Raw genomic sequence first — 20,000 nt, 5'->3', positions numbered from 1 at the left:
GGGGCAGGGGGGCGGGGCGCGGCAAGACCTTCAACACAATGTGAGGGGAGGCGCTACCGAAGCCCCGCATCGAGCATATTTTTGATTCGTCCGTTTGTTTACATCGGCGGACCGGCTCAAAATGGTTCCCCCCGCCTTCCTCAACACACGCGGCGCCACCACCACGGCATCCTCGCGCGCCCACTGTGTGTTTATCCATCTGTGTCCCTCGTTCGACGCCGCCACGCCTTGCGCCACGCTCACCTAGGCATAACGGAGACCCTTCACACCAACAAATGAAGACGAATATTTACTATGACCGAAAAAAAGTAAATTAAGTTAAGAAAAATAAAACTGGCAGTCCCGCTCCCTCTCTCCCTTCCCTTCCCTCCCTCCCTGCCTCCCTTCCCTCTCTTTCTCTCACCGTGGCTCTCCTCTTACCCTCCCTTTCCTCCCATCCGCTCTCTCTCTCTCTCTCTCTCTCTCTCTCTCTCTCTCTCTCTCTCTCTCTCTCTGGTCCTCCCCCCACCTCCTTCCCTCTCACGGTTCCCCTCCATCACTGTGGCAAAAAACGGAGCGTGGGCACATCCTCTCTCAACGCCCGATTTTCCGCCCCGTGTATCGGAAGCCCAGCCCAAAATGGTGATGGCTGGGCCGGCCCCGAGCTGGGCCCCGTGTTTTTTAAATCTTTCCGAGCGAATGTAGGGGGAAATATGAGAGAGAGAGAGAGAGAGAGAGAGAGAGAGAGAGAGAGAGAGAGAGAGAGAGAGAGAGAGAGAGAGAGAGAGAGAGAGAGAGAGAGAGACACACACACACACACACACACACACACACACACACACACACACACACACACACACACACACACACACACACACACACACACACACACAGCTTGTTGGCTCAGTGGTAATATCGTTGCCTGTTACTTTTCAGGATAAGTATCAAATCCAAATCAAGTTACAAGGGTTTTCACTGATCAAGTAAGTAATGTGTTTCCTGGGCAGGGGGATGCGATGCGTGGTGTGAGGAAAGCCAGGTTAACCCACAGACCGAACTACGATGTATAATACCACGTGATCCTGATAATTGTGGGTGAATCTCTCTCTCTCTCTCTCTCTCTCTCTCTCTCTCTCTCTCTCTCTCTCTCTCTCTCTCTCTCACTCACACACGAGAGAGAGAGAGAGAGAGAGAGAGAGAGAGAGAGAGAGAGAGAGAGAGAGAGAGAGAGAGAGAGAGAGAGAGAGAGAGAGAGAGAGAGAGAGAGAGAGAGAGAGAGAGAGAGAGAGAGAGAGAGAGAGAGAGAGAGAGAGAGAGAGAGAGAGAGAGAGAGAGAGTCTGGGAAAGGAAAACTAAGGAAAAAAAAATGTGTGTGTGTGTGTGTGTGTGTGTGTGTGTGTGTGTGTGTGTGTGTGTGTGTGTGTGTGTGTGTGTGTGTGTGTGTGTGTGTGTGTGTGTGTGTGTGTGTGTGTGTGTGTGTGTGTGTGTGTGTGTGTGTGTGTGTGTGAACTCGCACGAACGCACGCACGCACACACGCAAGACTTGATGGGCGCCCAACAAGGTCACAAAGGAAAGGGTTTTGAAATGAGTCCATTGGGTGGTCCTCTAATACCAATACCACCACGTCAAAATATGAAGGTAGCGAGGTGAGCATGAATGATATAACAGAAATAATTAAGCATCCTAAAAAGGTAAGCAAAACAAAATGCAGAGTATCGCCAAATAAGGGAAGCAGTCTCCACCCTTATAATTATGAAGCAAGGAAAAATTCGAGAGAGCAAGGTATGGTGCTTGATGTGGATGGGTGGGTAAAAAAAATGTTTTAACTAAAGAGCCACAGTGATATTAGTGCAGTAGAGAGGAAACATGCTAAACTATCACCTCCTCATGAGAATTTGTAGTCAAATATGGCTTAACTTAATCTCCTACAATCCTCATTCATGAAATAATAATAATAATGATAATAAAAATACACTAAAAATAACGGTAAAATCCCGCACAAGCTTTAAGAGAACCAGTCATGAATAAGGAATGGAATAACTACACCCAATTACCCAGCTGGTGAAGACTACAGATACTTAAAGAGGAAATTTAATCCTTACGTGAAACTATCCTAGATCATTATCAGAATTCCTTGGCTTTGTAGAAACAGCAGCTTTGAATTCACTGCCTCTAAAACCCCTAATTAAAAACGCATATCCCGACTCCTAAAATTTGTATGGGAAATGTATAACAGTGATCATAAAAGAAAAAAATAGCGGGAAGACATAATGTTGCTGTACGCTTTCAGCAATTCTGTTACCATAATTTTGCACCTGAGGACACGCAAACACGGCAACTACCACTGACCGATGTTCTCGCTTACTGAATCATTACGTATTGCTCTCCCGTTTTGAAACACGCAACAAATTAACATTGTATTTTACAGAAATCGTCATTTAGTTCCAAGGTACCACATTATCTAAATGTAAACAACCTGCTATTTTACAGTTAAATTATAATTTTTGGTATACATAAAGTAAATATCTAAAAGTTTTAAATAAGACCGGAACATGAAGGCCAATCACCGGGTGGAAGCATCTCTTAGTGGCAGCCTTACCATATTCGCACGTCCTCAAATGGCAGCAAAATTACATTGGCAGACAGGTGTTCAAACAGATGGTGGAAGTGTCCCGCGGTTAACGTTAGGGTGTAATGACGAGAATCCCACGTCCTGCTCCTCTCTGACATTTGAATCATCAGTAACTGACATAAAAACAAAATGGGCGGAGATTGATATTCTCAGCGATTACAACACCAGACTGATAAAGCGCCACGGGATGAAAACACTCCTTTGAACACCGTCAGCATGCACCCGCCATCCTGTGGCACCCCTTTTTCACATATAATCGCCTACACAAACAACTGGAGAGAGGGATGATGATGATGATGATGATGATGATGATGATGATGATGATGATGATGAGGAGGAGGAGGAGGAGGAGGAGGAGGAGGAGGAGGAGGAGGAGGAGGAGGAGGAAAAAGTGAAAAGAAAATAAACACGTGTGATACAAATACATAAAAAGAAAGACAGATATATAAATAAAAGAATAAATATGGATACATAAACAGACGAAAAAAAAGAAAAAAAAAAGGCAGATGTAAAAGATTTAGATGAATAAATACAGATATAAAGACAGAGATAGAGATAAATAAATACATGTAAATATAAGTGAAACTTACACCTGTGTTGCAAACAAACACTGCACAACTTGACTGAGAAAAGTGTTTACATTTTGTCTTTTTCCCGGCAAGCGAGGGGCGAGGCAGGAGGGAGCACGGCGGGACGCACGGGAGGGATGGCTTATGGTTTGCACGTCCCTGCAGGTGCACACTATTGAGGTGCAAGGTCTTACTTTTACTATGGTACTGTGGACAGATCACAGGCCTCATGAGTATCTCCAATCCATTTGCTAACTACGTAGTATTCTTTCTTTATTACTCTTTGTAGCATCTTTCATCGAAGTAAGAAAATAAATAATAATCCGTCTGAGGGCAAACTTTATGAAACAATTCCACGAGTCACACCAATGAGCGAGAAATGAAGAAGTGCAATATTAAGACACGGGAGACGCGATGTCTGGCTGGTCATCCCTGGGCAATGCGGGAAAGCTGAAGAGATAAGGTAGGTAATGAATGCACACCTCGAATAGCAATGTTAGAATAAAAAAAGTTTATAACGCACGGATTTTACGGTTGCCGATACACAGACACACACAGCTCTAGTATAAACAAGGATCCAAGGCCCATGTGACGGTCAGGGCATGAGTCGCACTAGCTAACACACGCCCTTGCTTGCACCAGGCGGCGATCAGGTGTACGACTGACGTGGTGAGACTGATATTAAAAACTCAGATCCGTGTAAATGTTTTTTTTTTTCTTTTTTCTTTCTGTGTGTATGTCTCTTAAGTTCCTGATTTTTTTTCTTCTAATGCCTAGTATATAAGCAAGCTGCTGAATCACGCTAGTTATTTGAAGTATACTGTCATATAATTCGTGGTTATTAAAATATCCACCCATCTATCTATCTATTCATCTGTCTATGGTAGTAAATTTCACGGCCTTGACAGCAACTTCCATAATATAGTGTTAAAATAATCGTAGAATGAAGGAGACGAAAAATGAGCAGTTTGAAGTACTACAGCAAAAATGAAAAAGAAACACAAGAAGAGGTGATGAAAAATAAAAAAATGGACGCAAGGAGGACAAGAAGGAGCGGGTGAAGAAAAAATAACAAGTGGTCTAAAGAACTGCAACACACATAAAAGGAACACAAGGAAAGGCGATAAAAAAAACGAATGAGATAAGTGCGTGGAACAAAGAGTGATCCAGAAAGAAAGAAAGACGAAAAAGAATATACATATAAAATACATGAGAGACAGGAGTAGCAGCGGACATTGTGAGTGAAGCAGGATGAAGGAGACAAAGCAGAGAGCACCGTGGAAATAATGCACGAGTGTCTGGAGTGTTGAGTAAATAGTTAATTAAAGTGAGACGCAGATGAGGCGACGAGACTTAAGACTGTACTACACGCAATGTTCGGGTTGGCCTCCTCCTCCTCGTCCTCCTCCTCCTCTAACGTGTGTGTGTGTGTGTGTGTGTGACATAAACAAATAAGGGTGAGATAAAAGAGAAAATGGACATAGTTATAAGAAAAGCAGATAATAAAATATAAAAATAAAAAAAAATATGAGGATAAGGCAAATGGAAAAGAAAATAATAGGAGAGAGAGAGAGAGAGAGAGAGAGAGAGAGAGAGAGAGAGAGAGAGAGAGAGAGAGAGGATGAGAGAGAGAGAGAGGAGAGAGAGAGAGAGAGAGAGAGAGAGAGAGAGAGAGGAGAGAGAGAGAGAGAGAGAGAGAAAATGGTGGGGAAATAAAATGGCCGGTAAAAAAAAATAATTAAATAAAAAGAAAAAAGAAAAAAGAAAGACATACACAGACACAAAGAGAAACAGGTGCACAGACATTAAAAAAAATAAATAAATAAAAAAAACACACGCATCAACATAATTTCGAGAAAAGAAAAAAGAAAGAAAAAAAAAACGAAAGAAATAAAAAAAGAGAGAAAAAAATAATAACAAAAAAAGAGACGAAAATAAAAATGAAACTTGAATCAGAACCAAAAGGAGAGCAGCTCAAATTAACATCAGCGTCCATTCACCCGCACTTGCTTCATTTACTGTGACAATCGAAGCAGCCACTCAATCACGAACAGTCCAACACTCAACTGGAACACCACACCACACCACACCCCTAGGCTTTAAAGGAACAGGCAGGGAAACAGCACAGGTGGGTGAGTTAAGTGTGTGGAAATGTCAGCCAGCGCAAGGTCCAGGTGTGAGGGATGGGGGCGAGGGGCAGGTGTGAGGGACAGGTACGCGGGCCACGGACAATAATATGGGGGAGAGTCTAGAGGTTGATAAGGGCAGGAGATGCGAGGCCAGATGCAATAATGGACCCCAGTGATAGTAAACAGAGGGTAAACAGTGACAAGTGTATGCAAGTGGTGACGTGATTCGTTTCCCCTTCGGCAGATTGTGCATTCACAGCGGGACACATTCACTGCCTCAGCCAAGGGATACGCATTCACTAGTACACGTACACGTGCTCCAAGTTCTCTCTCTCTCTCTCTCTCTCTCCTCTCTCTCTCTCTCTCTCTCTCTCTCTCTCTCTCTCTCTCCTCTCTCTCTCTCTCTCTCTCTTAGTCCACATTCATATCTAAACAAATCAACATTGACATACCAAACAATAAATACGGTTAAAATAACAAACGAAATACACGATATACGATCAAATAAAGCCATAAATACGAGCATTAAGACACCCTTTACCTCTCCCCCTCTGGCAGTGCACGTCCCCTGCAGAGGTTCCGAGCGCCCCGCGGCACCAGCGACTGACAGGAGAGAGGCGCCTGAAGGAGGGAGTGATGGTCGGGGCGAGTTGGACAGAAAGAGAACGATGCACATCCCTCCACAACACTTTAGTTATTTATATGATGTTTTTATCTCTGGTAATATGTGGGCGATTAAATTATTCGTGGAGTGGTGCGTTTCTATTCACGATAGGTAACGACGTTTGATTAATGAATGTGTGTAAAGATATGGTTTCTGAATTAAGTGTAGATTTACTTATGCTTCTTGTGTTTTGTATTACTGTCAAACTGAACAGCTTCACTCCGCCTGCTGGCAATACTGTCATCTTTGTTGCTTTTAGCGTCTTCCTGCCAGTGATGTATGCACCTGTTCAGTATTATTCTACCATCAATTAGTGGTACTTTTACTGCATTCTCCTTCCGCCTGCTTATACTTCCAGCACCTATCATGCATTCTCCGTACACCTGCTGATGCTACTGACAGCTTTCCTGCATCCCTCCCCCTTCGTCTGCTATAAATATTGCCTACTTGTTTTGCTTCCCCATTCCATCTGCTAATAATGCTGCCTACTTTCCTGCATTCCTTTTCACCTGCTAATACTACCGCCGCCTTTCTTGGCTTCCTCTTTCGCGTGCCTTGTTGCTCCCCAGCTTTCCTGGCTTCCCTTTTCCCCCTACCAGTTCTTCTCTTCAGCTCAAAGATTTCTTTAGGAATGTTACGAAAAAGCGGCAGCAAAACCCCGTAGAATATATAAGGTCTGTGCATCACTAACCTGAGGATTGTTGTGTTTTCTTACCCAACAGTTCTTCCATATCCCTCTATCAACAAAAACAATGTAGAAACACCATCTCGTAACCATATTTGTGGCGCAGAGTTACCAGGAAGATAGGGCGTCACATAGTAATTTCATGTTGCAACACCCTGTACTAGCCCTGTCACGTTTTCTTAAGTATGTTCTATGCAGAGTACCATGGAAAAAATAAATAACTATGCTTTTTTTCGTATGTTATTTTGCCATTTGTATCATATTGTTCCTCTGTATCATGACGGAATTGCACTTTTCCTTTGTTACTTTCTTTTTTTTTTCCCAATAGAGAACATGTGTGCAAAGTTGACATTAAATTCCACCCATACAAAACACCCTCGTAAGTGTAGTGGCGAGGCTGCTTCTCACCTCTACAGCACATGAATCTTCTCCACCAAAGGCAATCAGACGGTAACAATACTTCACAGCTTCCTTTCTGGCGACCCACAATCCCTGTAACCCACCCTCACTTAGCAAACACGTGAGGCACTTACCTGGATCGTTGATGCCACTGTCCACCAAAGCATTGTAGGCCTGCGCCTTCTCTGGAAAGAAACATATACACTCATTATAAACTGTATCCAAAGTGCACAGAAATAAAGATAAAATGAGGGGATGAAAAAGAAAGATAAAGTATAGATAGCTATATAAAGAAAGCAAAAAAGATTCAAGCGAAAAAGCTAAAAAAAAAAAAAAAGAAAAGATGGAAAACAAAAAGACTGGAGAGAGAGAGAGAGAGAGAGAGAGAGAGAGAGAGAGAGAGAGAGAGAGAGAGAGAGAGAGAGAGAGAGAGAGAGAGAGAGAGAGAGAGAGAGAGAGAGAGAGAGACTCCCAGTGTTTGTCTCGCTGAGGATGCCCAGCGAGGCACCTCAGGCCGGGGACCAACCGCACACTGAATCCCAGTCTGACCTTTCCCTTCCCCCACCAATGACAGGTTCATTTAATCTTTACACTACCAGCCCCGTGCCTTGCAAATTTCCATTAACAAGCGATTGACTAAACAGAATCTAACCTACAACAACGACGATGACCAGAACAAAAACAACAACAGTAATGATATTAATAAGAGCAACAAGAATAGAGTAAACAAGGATCATCACAAGTACTATCACGCAAATCCACCCTCTCTCTCTCTCTCTCTCTCTCTCTCTCTCTCTCTCTCTCTCTCTCTCTCTCTCTCTCTCTCTCTCTCTCTCTCTGTTGCCATTCTACCGGTTCCCTCCACTACGTGTTTTCTTATCGCTTCTGTATCTTTACCCTCTGTCTTGCCTTCGTGACCTTTACTGGGTTACCATTCTGTTAACTTGTCAAAACTGTTGTTGGTTTAATGCCAAAGTTAAGCATTCCATGTTTTTTTTTTTTTTTTTTTTTTTTTTTTTTTTTTTTTTTTTTTTACTGGTAAGGATAACGATTGTTTTCAGCTTCTCTCAGATTAGTTTTCTCCATGCCTATCCACTTCATGCCGGATTTTACCTGTCATCTCCCCACTTCCATAAACCTGTTTCGGAATTTTTGAATTGGCATCTTATATCTTCTGTGAGATTTCAAGTTTCTGATCGACATTAACTCCGGTAAGATAAATAAACTCACCAAAGGCCAGTGACTTCTTACCTTAAAAAAATATAAATAAATAAATAAATAAATAAAACTATGACTTTTCAAGAGCATTCAAGTTTTTTTTTTTCTTTTTATTGACAAGTTCTTGGACAATTAAGAGGAAGAAATCTTACTGATCAGTCAAACAACAAGCCGTGTAACAAAAAACAGGAGCTATAGTGTACGTTACCCTAGTACAGGACAAGTATACACAGAATACACCCACAATCACTTCATACTCGGGGGTTCTACACTACCAGGAAGCCGCCTCACACACGCCCGCCGCACGGCCGCCCCCATCCCTCCCCCTGCCCCTCCTCTACCCCCGGAGGTCAATTGCCTCGCATCCCGATCTTCACTCAAGCTTTTATGCACCAATTTTGGGAAAGCAAATGAGCTCAAGTCTGAAGCGATGGACGGCGATAATCCGGCTATTAAAATGCCATATATATTTCAGGAGGGCCCGGAGCTCCCCGACGCCCGCCCGGCTAAAACACTCGCCTCAGCAGCCTCCCCGCGGGCCTGCAAGGTTCAAATTCCCGAGTTATTGTACACTGGGGAGCAGACATCAAAAGGGCAGGCTGGAGAGTCCTTATGCTGCTGAGAGAATAGTGATACGCTGCTTGGCGATGCACTCCTCTTTCTCCTCCTCCACATGCTTCTCCCGCTCCTCCTCCTCCTTCTCCAGCTCCTCCTCCTCGTGCTCCTGATGCTGCTGGAAAAATGCATGACAAGTGTGTATAATGCACTTACCTCGCCGCTAAGAGCCTCCACCTGATGCTCAGCACCAGGAGGAGAACGCGATGGGAGGCGAATATGAGTGGGGAGGACAATGGGCGGTAAGAATAACGCAGAAGAAAATGAAGGCAGTGCAGTGTGGTGCGTTTGAATGAAAAGGATGACGATGACAAGTTGTGCTGACCAATAACAACGATGATAACAACAGTAACAATAACAAACCCCCCACAAACCTCCCTCACTCGACCAAATAAATAAAAAAAAAAAAAAATTTTTCCTACACCTCTATGGATGTTGCTGCCTTTAGTTTCCTCTAGATTTGTTCATTCGCCTCGTAATAAAATACGTCTGCCTTATTGCATCTGTACTTGTGATGCATGAAAGTAGCACCAGATCATGACTTAATTTCCATATACGGAATCAGGGTATGGTATCTTTCCCGCTAGAGTTAATGAAGAATAAAGATTTGAAATTTGCCCCCAACTTTATTTATTTATTTTTATTTATTTATTTTTTCTGTGTGTGTGTGTGTGTTTGTGTGTGTGTGTGTGTGTGTGTGTGTGTGTGTGTGTGTGTGTGTGTGTGTGTGTGTGTGTGTGTGTGAGTGTGTGTGTGTGTGTGTGTGTGTGTGTGTGTGTGTGTGTGTGTGTGTGTGTGTGTGTGTGTGTGTGTGTGTGTGTCACCTCAGAGGCCAACAGCCAGTATCAGCGACAGGATGAGGGCGAATCAACCCATCATGGTGAAGTGTGGGAGGCGCTCCAGGTGTCAAGGTCGTCGAGATGCAATGCGTCATTCTAGTCGTGGGGTAAGTAGTAATTAAGTAGTAATTAAGTAGTAGTAAGTAATTAACTTTTCAGCACCACAGCGGCTAAGTTTCTTTACGCCCTTCTGAGGTAAAGACGCTTGTGATGACTTCCACTTTGGCTTCTGGTGGTTCCTTTTGGCCAGTGCATTGCCGAGGGTTACTGACACGGGTCTCCTAAATGCGATGGGGGAGACAACCACGAAGTGAGTGAAGGAAGCCCGAAAGCAAAAGGAAAGTTATGACAGCGATGAAAACAAGTAAAGTCGACGACAGCAGAAGGGATAAGACAACAGTAAAAATAACTTAATGACGAAACACCAACAGAAGAGGGTAGCGAAACAGTAAAAACAGTAGTAGTAAGTGCAGCATTAGTAACAGCAACAGGAGGAGGACACACATCGAAACAACAACAAAAACAAACTACAAAACAAAACTACTATATAACAGCAGCAGCATAACAGCAGGCAGGCACACAGCAGGCACAGCAGGCACAACAGGGCACCATCAGGACCGATCCCTCAGCCACCGTTATGACTCATAAAAGTTCAATTTCCAACATAGATTTTTTTTCCTACACCCTTCCCCCCTTTGGCACCTAACTATCCCATTCCTCCCCCTTCACCCCTCAGGCACACTACCTACTCATTTTCCATCTCAACTACTTTTCCTCCACTCCTCCCCATGCCTCCCCCTTCCCCCTCCCTACCACACCTCTTCGCTGAACCCTCCCTCGATCCTCCCCTAAACTCCCCTTCTTGCTTCATTGGATCATTAGCTCCTCATCCTCCCCCTACATCTGTCCCCTCTTCCTGCGCCCGCCCTTCGCCCGCCGCGCTACAGACGCCGGCCTCGTCACGCCCAAACTGCCTCCCTTATTGACACGCGGAGGCAGGCCAGTGATTGGGCGTCATCAGGGCCCACGCCAGCCAATCAGGGCCGCCAATAGAGTTACAGAATTTTTTTCCATTTTCCCTGATGCCCCAGCCGTGCCAGTCCAAGGTAAACGGTTTAATTTTTTTCTAAGGCATTTTTACTCTCGACTACATTACCAAGGGAAGGTTTAATTTTGTTGTTGTCAATTAATGATTTTTTTCCGAGAAGCGGTTGTGATCTTCCAGAAAAATGGACATACGTGTAATAAAAAGAATGGCGAAAAAATGAATTGGTAAGTGAAGCTATCAAGGGTGAGCGTGTGATTTCAAAACGGGGGCGGCCGGCGGACACGAGTGGGGGACGGAGGGGTTTTGTGTGTGGGGGGGGAAGGAAGGGTGGGAGCAGCAGTGACGGGGGCGGAGAGGTGGAGAGGGACGGGAAGAGAGGAATAGGGGGACCAGGCAGATGAGAAGCACGACGGGAGGGATCAAGCATCATTCCTTCTTTAATATCCACCCTCTTTCCCCTCGTACAGCGCTTCTTTCCCTCCATCTTTCCCCTCGTACAGCGCTTCTTTCCCTCCATCTTTCCGCCTCTGTTCCTTTCTCCAGCGTTTTCTGCGTTATTCGTATCGTTCTTATGGTCATCGCCTCGCTTTTACTTTCACACTGTGCCTCTACCTACACAAGATATTAATGTACTAATAAATATTTTACACCTTCTCCCGTAAACAACAGTACCGCCGTAGGTACGAGTAAACGCCTTTTCTTTTTTCGTATAGTTAGTTTTTCTGTGATGTATCAGTTGGTGTAATGTAGTGGAGTCAAAAACGCTTAGTAAGGGCCCAAAAGTTTATTGTTGTTTGAAATCTCTTATGATTATCCTCCTTCGTCCTCCTTGTTCTCATCATCTTCATCGCCTTACACCTCCTACTTTGTAACCACTATTATAACAAAACTATTTAATCAACCTATACAATCGCACTCTAAGTGGAATAAAACAGCCTATATAGTAAGGATCTGAAAGTCTGTTGCCGCTTGAAATCTCTTGTAATTATCACCCTTTTTACTTTCGCCACTGTTATTTTCCACCTCCTACACTATAATCCCTACGATAACAAAACCAGTGAGTCAGGTTTATACATTCCTATTTTCTATATACCAACCTCAGCACTCAACATTCACTCAATTCCTCCTTTAAGCAGCAAGACTACTTTCTTTTCCCTTCCTCCTCACCACCAACGCCATCAGTCCCTGCCAGAGCCACCACCACCACCGCCCTAGCCTCTCGTCTTCCACCCACCGCCACTAATTACACCGGCGGCACCCCCTCATCACCTTCTTCAGACACGCACTTAACTCCATCATTAACTGAAAGGTAAAAATACATCACTGAAATTCAGATGTACATTAACGAATCGTCATTTTTTTCTTCTTCAATGTTCACTTTTCGATTTTATATGAGATGATGTTTACCTACCTACTTTAGCTCTCTCTCTCTCTCTCTCTCTCTCTCTCTCTCTCTCTCTCTCTCTCTCTCTCTCTCTCTCTCTCTCTCTCTCTCTCTCTCTCTCTCTCATTACATTTTCATTTTTCTTTTTCTTTCCTTTCTTTATTTGTACCTTCAATCATATTCCTATACTTTCGGTCCCTCCTCTGGTTTACATTTATATAACTCCCTACCATTAAAAGCAGTGTGAAAAAAGACACTTCAGAAGCTAAACTGGCCAAATCTTTTCATTCTTGTCCCGCAGTTTCTTAATTGAAAGCGACATCGCGAGCGGGGCATTTATTTATTTATTTATTTTTTTTGCTTTTTTTGTGGCCCAGACTGGACTCTTCAATTCATAAAGGGATAAAAAATAAATAAATAAATAAAATGTTAGTGGTGAGGTGTTAAGTAATATGGGAAGTGATGTATGCTGCTGTACTTCCCTAATGACTTAAGGAGATTGTTATCGTTTTTTTTTTATAATGTGAGAGGGGCGGGGGTCAAGGATAACAAAAAAGAGCGAAAAAAAAGGCCTATTGAAAGTACCAGTCCCAGATGAAAGATAAAAAAAAATTATCATCCAAAATTAGAGAAAAAAAAAAAAAAACATCATCCGAAATTAGAGGTTAAGTGTCTTGAAACCTTCCTCTTGAAAGCGTTCATGTCATAATGTCATAGGAAGAAGGAAGTACAAAAGCAAAATTAATACAAATAACCAAATAGAAGATGAAAAAAAAAAAAAAAAAAAGCCTGACGTCCAGTAATGTACAATAGTGTAGTATAATTAGGGGGGAAGTGTTATGTATCTTGAATCAGGTGCAACAAAGAAGGCCCTCGACAGGTGTTACAAGCAGCAGGTCCAGCCCATTCCCAACGTTAATGAGATAGACCAACGCTGCCCCGCGCCGTGCATGTGGCAACAACTTTATCTTAACTCAGCGGAAGGTTTTGTCACGTGAGGTCAAATAGGTGTCCCTTCATTTTGCTTATTTACTGTATGACTATTGCCTCTCCTCTCTCTCTCTCTCTCTCTCTCTCTCTCTCTCTCCTCTCTCTCTCTCTCTCTCCTCTCTCTTCTCTCTCTCTCTCTCTCTCTCTCTCTGGCATTAGGGGGAAAGCAGCCTTGTATTAAATCTCGCCTCATTTCTTCTTCCAGGAACGTTTCTTTCACTGCTCGTGACTCCTCTCTTGAGCCCTCTCAGCATCCTCTAAGTCTAATGGGGAGTGGTTCATGACTCTCCAAGTTCTACAAGCGAAATATTACATGCATTTTATGCCACTCGACTAAAAAGAAATGAAATTTGTGTGGATCCAGACATAGCAGCAATCTTTAAATAAACATAAATAAATAAGTAAATAAATAAAAGTAAAGTAAAGTAAAATAAGAAAATAGATACGTTGACAAAACTTCCAGAATGTTATCTATGGATGTGTGTTGCGCTCAGTGAAATTAACAGCCAGCACAAGGCAGAGAGGTGGCCGCCACACAGATGCAGCTGTCGGCTCTCCACTTTACTCACTTCGAACATGTTCTTACCATATTTTTTTTATTTTATTTTATTTTATTTGGATTAATTCGTTCACTGATGTGATAATTTTCCGGATTCTCGAACATGTCATATCGGGGAAAAAAAAATCTCTTCCGCCTCGCGTGCTGCCGCCCTCCACGACCCCCTCCTCCCTCCCATACTGTCAGCCCTCGGTAATGCCTCCCTCCCAAGGCAGAAATGTGCCCTCTTGGATTCACTTGATGCACTTGTCAAGGCATCAGGCAAGGCGCACGCGCGCACTTAAGTACTCACGCACACATCCTTCCACTAAAAAAGAAAAATATGAAAAGGGGAGAGAGAGAGAGAGAGAGAGAGAGAGAGAGAGAGAGAGAGAGAGAGAGAGAGAGAGAGAGAGAGAGAGAGAGAGAGAGAGAGAGAGAGAGAGAGAGAGAGAGAGAGAGCGATTTCCTATTCAGATTTATATCATGCCTGTTCACTTTTGTTTTTTATTGTGGCCAGCATACTAAGAACGTACACAATGTCTTGAACAATTCTTAAGGCATTACTATTTCTTCTTCAATATTTATTTGATCACCTCTGAGCTACAGTTTCCCCTCCAGTGCATCATTCACCGATCACCCGCTACTTTATTACTTTATCATTCACCCGTTACTTTATCACAGCTAAATCATTCCCTTATTATCTAAAAAATTATCTTCCCTCATCTTCACACCTTTTCCTTACACACACACACACACACACACACACACACACACACACACACACACACACTTAAGTGGACTCACCTCCTTTGTTTTTTCTGTTTTCCATAATGTTTAGAGGAGGAGGAGGAGGAGGAGGAGGAGGAGGAGGAGGAGGAGGAGGAGGAGGAGGAGGAGGAGGAGGAGGAGGAGGGACACCACGACGATGATGATGTAACATTACAATCAGAGACTGAAGGACGAGAAAAAAAAACATCAGGAGAAAGAAAGGAAGAAGAATGAGACAACAGGAGAGAAGAAAGTTAATCTAATCACACCATTACAAACACCACCATCACCACCACCACCACCACCACCACTACCCCCTTCCTTTAACTCCTGTTGAACTCTTGCAGTTGTAGATGAAGAGGGAACCACATGTCTGTACTTCTCACGACGCAGCAACAGTTGTTCCCTCACTAAGCTGAACAGGCCCGGTGCCCCCAGCCCTCCACTCCCCTGCCATGCCCCCGCCGCGGCCCTCCAGCCACACGCCAAGGAACACGGCGCAAAGAAACGGTATCATCGCACAGGATTACAGATCAGAAATTACTAAAAATTGCCCCGCGGAAATAATCTCCAGCCGACCCACCCACCGACCCTCCCGCACCACACACACACACACACACACACACACACACACACACACACACACACACACACACACACCGAATTTAGATTAGAAAAAAAAAAAAGACTCAAACAACCTCTATGATGAGTTCCTGAAGTCGTGCAAACAAACAAATACACAAAATCAAAGCACTGCGCGGGGATTCCAAAAATGCGCCAGTCGCCATTATGAACCAAAAAAAAGTGGGCATATCCCGGGCCGAGCAAAGACCCAGAGTGCAGTTAAAATATTCACGTCTCATTAGCAGCCACCCGATTTTTGTCTGGCGCTGCCCCGGGGAGGCAGGAGATGACAACCTGGGAGAGAGGGAGGGGAGGACGAACAGGGGCGGGAGGGAGGCGAGGAAGAGAAGGGAGGGTGGCGGGGAAGGAGGGGATAAGAGGAGGAAGGTATACGATAACAACTTGTGGACGGAAAGTTGGGTGGAAAGGGGCACAGGAGTGAGGGAGAAAGTGAAGGAAGGGAAGGGAAGGGATAGGAAGGTGCTGCTGCCAGGTGTTGTGACTTATGTATGAAGGAGAGAGAGAGAGAGAGAGAGAGAGAGAGAGAGAGAGAGAGAGAGAGAGAGAGAGAGAGAGAGAGAGAGAGAGAGAGAGAGAGAGAGAGAGAGAGAGAGAGAGAGAGAGAGAGAGAGAGAGAGAGAGAGAGAGAGAGAGAGAGAGAGAGAGAGAAGGTTGACAGACAGAGACAGACAAGGACAGAAGGACAACAGTTTTGAAGGCTCGTAGTACAAAAAGTAAAAAAAAGAAAAAAAAATTATGTACAAAAGCTATAAAAGATGAACTCGAAACACACAAACACACAACTTGCAAACTGTACAAAAACCACAACGCAAAAGTTACTTAATTTCTTGCACTAATGAACAATGTAAATCTCAACATTTTGGAAATATGAAGGTTACTTTTATGAAACATTAAAAGTGACATAAATTACGGAAGAAAATTGCAGAGAACAAAAATGTGGTGTCTCAATTACGTCTGAGTGGAGAGAGAGAGAGAGAGAGAGAGAGAGAGAGAGAGAGAGAGAGAGAGAGAGAGAGAGAGAGAGAGAGAGAGAGAGAGAGAGAGAGAGAGAGAGAGAGCCAGGTGGGTGAAGACAAGCGAACACAAAACAGGTGGCGTGATGGGAGTGGAGGGTGGAAGGCAGTGCGAGCAGCAGGTGCGTAAGGTAGGATTAATTAATGGGATTCACTGCAGCGAGGCATGGAGAGCACAAACGAGCGGTGCGGTGCGTGGCTGTGTGGCGCCATGAAGGGCAGGTGGCTGGCAAGAGGCGGCAAACGGTAACTTTATGTCTGATATTTCATCATTTTATAACACAAGTCGAAGTAAAATATCTTCCTAGAGAAACAAGTACAGAAGATTCCTGTTAAGAGACGCACGATTGCCATGCAGCATCCACACATACTGGCTGCTTCATTTCCACAAGTACTCCTGCTTCTATACAAGAACACGTAAGGTTCCCCTCTGCTACCTAAGTTAGTTCACTCCAAGACCACAAGACAATCCCCCGTCATACCAATTTTATTTATTGGTTTTATTTACTTATTTATTTATTTTATTTCTTTTTTTCTTTTTTTTTTCTTTTTTTCAGAGTAGAATTGGCTTGTGCGGAATTTTCGTGGAAAAAACCTTGAGAGACATTTATATAAAAGTCCCGCAGCACACCCTGTCCACAACCCGCCAACTTCTGCTACAAGTTAACACAACAGTGTTCCTCCAAGAGAGCATCAATGGTCGGAACCAGCAGTCAGCCCTTCAGCACCTTTTACAGCATTCTGCAGCAAAGCAGATATCATTTATTTATTCTCTCTCTCTCTCTCTCTCTCTCTCTCTCTCTCTCTCTCTCTCTCTCTCTCTCTCTCTCTCTCTCTCTCTCTCTCTCTCTCTCTCTCTCTCTCTCTCTCTGTGTGTGTGTGTGTGTGTGTGTGTGTGTGTGTGTGTGTGTGTGTGTGTGTGTGTGTGTGTGTAATATATATATATATATATATATATATATATATATATATATATATATATATATATATATATATATATATATACACACACACACACACACACACACACACACACACACACACACACACACACACACACACACACACACACACACACACACACACACACACACACACACGTGCAGCATCAAAGTCGTCCACTTTTTCTCCTCTCATCTCATTCTTCCATTTCCCCTTTCATACGTAAACTCGGGGACCCGCGGCATAAAGAGGTAAACGGGTCTCTTTTGTGGCGGCGGACCTCGGCATTAATTTTCCACAAGCTGTGAATTAAACCGGTAATCAAGTCACTCGGGGAGACGCAAAACTCCCGTCGGCCGCTGGTCACAGCGGGTCAGGCCAGCTCACTCCGGATAAACACATGTCCTACCCTTGCCACTCACCCGCCGGACACCACGCTACTTGTGGGGGCGTGAGGGGAGGATAGTGTTTTCTTGAAGGAGAAGGCGTGGGGAAAAATGTCAGGAAAGGGGAACTAGCTATTCAACCAAACAGGCGATTAAGGAGTCCGTGTGGCTGCTGCCGGGGAAGCAATTCAGCGTGTATATTTGCATGGCTTCGCTGACCACAATGGACGCCAGCCAGATTAAAATCCAGGGAGGTTTTCTTTTGCGGGCTGCGGGGGGCCAATCCCGGCGTGTTGACTCTGGGACAATGGTCAGCCGCCACCCCCTTTCCCCCGTCAACCCCTCTCTCCCTCCTTCCCTCCCGTCGCCTGCCACACACACACACACACACATACACACACACACACACACACACAGACGGTAAGTTTTTTTTATCCATCTGCACCAAGCATCTCACGTTTCCTGCGTGTCTACTTGTGTATCTCTCTCGCCACATTCCCCTAAGCCACAATAATTGTCCATCTTTGCTCCTGTCTTCCCGGAACCCTCCCTGCACTTTCCTCTCTTATGTTCACCGACATTTTTCTACGTCAGAGAACATAATACCCCCTTCCACTAAGCTTGTGTCTCCTCTTCTTTCTTTATTGTTCCCTCTCCTACACCTTCTCGTATAATTTCCCGCTTTTCCTTTTTCAACACTCTCCACATCGTCCCCTCGCCCCACCCCCCTTCACGTTGTTTCCTTCCTCTCCTCCACACAAATATCTGACCACAACTAATATAAATAGCCATATAAAACATTCCACTCACTTCCCCTAACTCTAACAGGCTGCCTCTCGGAAAAAAGATACACTGGACTTTAATTAACATTTCACCTGGCGAGCAGTCAGTGTGCGCAGGTAAATACGGAAAAAAAATAACAAGGTGATTAAAGATTGAATTAGGCCTGTGGAGTCCACCTGGATTCATTATGTAGAGTCAATTAAGGGAGGCAGGTGAGGTAAAAAGTGGCGAAAACCCTGAGAATGATTTAGTAAGTGTTTTATGTTTCATGTATGTGTGTGTGTGTGTGTGTGTGTGTGTGTGTGTGTGTGTGTGTGTGTGTGTGTGTGTGTGTGTGTGTGTGTGTGTGTGTGTGTGTGTGTGTGTGTGTGTGTGTGTGTGTGTGTGTTGACATGTCTGCTCGCTCGTGTACAAAGCAGCAGTAAATATGTAAGCAACCTTTTGGCTACACCGCTCAAAATTTCATGTGTCTGGACGAGCATAATAAATACAGCTGTCCCTCAGTAACACAAGTATGGCCATCCAACCTCACCACCACACACCCCCACCACTCTGACACCGCCGCCGCCGTCGCCGCCGCTACCGCCTCCCACCTCATGCCCCCTTGTTTCCCCTCGGCCTCCACTAAGACGCAGGGGAGGGAGGAGTTACGCGGGGAGCGGCAGTCATCCCTCAAAGCCTTCACATCCCACACGTGATACCCAATCCCAATTCTCCGTTCCAATTCCTACCGCTCGATTATCACTGGCGTCGTACCGTCCTCTAGACTCGCCCGCGGCGCTGAAACACTCTCGCCCGTGATTCCCGCCACACAAGGGTCGATTTGCACCGGCGGGCGAGGCTGCGGGTTGCGCCAGGTGGGATGAAGGTGGGTGTCCGGGAAATGTATGAGTATTCTGACAGTCTCAAATCAAACACCAGATTCCAGTCGATAAGCGCCTTAGCCAGGGATCCGGTACGCACACGGGGGATCAATACGCCCTTGAGTACTACTTCTTGTCCTGATGCGTCGCCGGGGGTGCCACGGACGACCACGGACAAGAGGAAGGGACTGCCACTACCACCACAATGACTTAGTCCGGCACGCGCGTCTTCGTTGGTCAAGCCGCACCCTTGCATGAAATATATCCAGAATAAAAAGGAAAATAGTAATAAAATGCAAGTCCACTGCAAAAATTACTTGGCGAGGCTTAACACTAAGATGACCAGAACAAAACTGTACATGTGAGTAGAAAAAAGTGCAATATGTGACCTCTATCGCCACCACCTCTCACAAGCATCACAGCACAGCAAAGGGAAAATTATAAAACAAGACAACGTTAGTAACAGACAGTACGCCAACTGAATCACACGTACAACCACCATTCCACACTGCAAAACCACAACTCATAAGTTGTGACTTATAAGTCACAGACGCAGCGTCATAAGTCGCAGACGCAGCGCACAGCCTCTCATACTTCAGCAGCACGAGGCACCACGGCACGGCAGAGAGGAGCCACATAGCTCACGGCGGGACTATGTGAAGACAATGTGATGCAACCCACTCCTCGCATCCACCAACTCTACAACTGTATGTTCACGCGTAATCATGTCCTGTCCTTCAGAGTATCCTTTCACTAATATTTTCATGTATAGACTTAGCACTTTACCTTCAAAATAAGCAGTTTGTCTAGTTCACGTGTCACGACTGTCCGCCACGAAAGCTATTGCAACTGCACGCACCTTCCCACTAATGCCACTCATGAAACCTTGCTAACGTCCCCACAATGG

The 20,000-nt window shown here is 44.6% G+C and overlaps 1 protein-coding gene across 1 annotated transcript in view; it reads right to left on the bottom strand.

Annotated features, from left to right (window-relative positions):
• LOC135107256 (Fanconi anemia group J protein homolog) overlaps positions 1–13,434 on the bottom strand; it is a 153,409-nt gene extending 139,975 nt beyond the window's left edge. Inside the window, exons 1-2 of the mRNA XM_064016916.1 lie at positions 13,383–13,434; positions 7,193–7,243 (exon numbers count right to left, since the gene is read on the bottom strand). Coding sequence (XP_063872986.1) covers positions 7,193–7,243; positions 13,383–13,434 — 103 coding nt within the window. The remainder of the gene's footprint in view (positions 1–7,192; positions 7,244–13,382) is intronic.
• Positions 13,435–20,000: the final 6,566 nt, after the last annotated feature.

This window comes from Scylla paramamosain, chromosome 15 (assembly GCF_035594125.1).
Source record: "Scylla paramamosain isolate STU-SP2022 chromosome 15, ASM3559412v1, whole genome shotgun sequence".
In the NCBI taxonomy this organism is placed as follows: Eukaryota; Metazoa; Arthropoda; class Malacostraca; order Decapoda; family Portunidae; genus Scylla; species Scylla paramamosain.
Note: the sequence above shows the minus strand (reverse complement) of the source record. Positions and strands in the feature narration are given on the sequence as shown.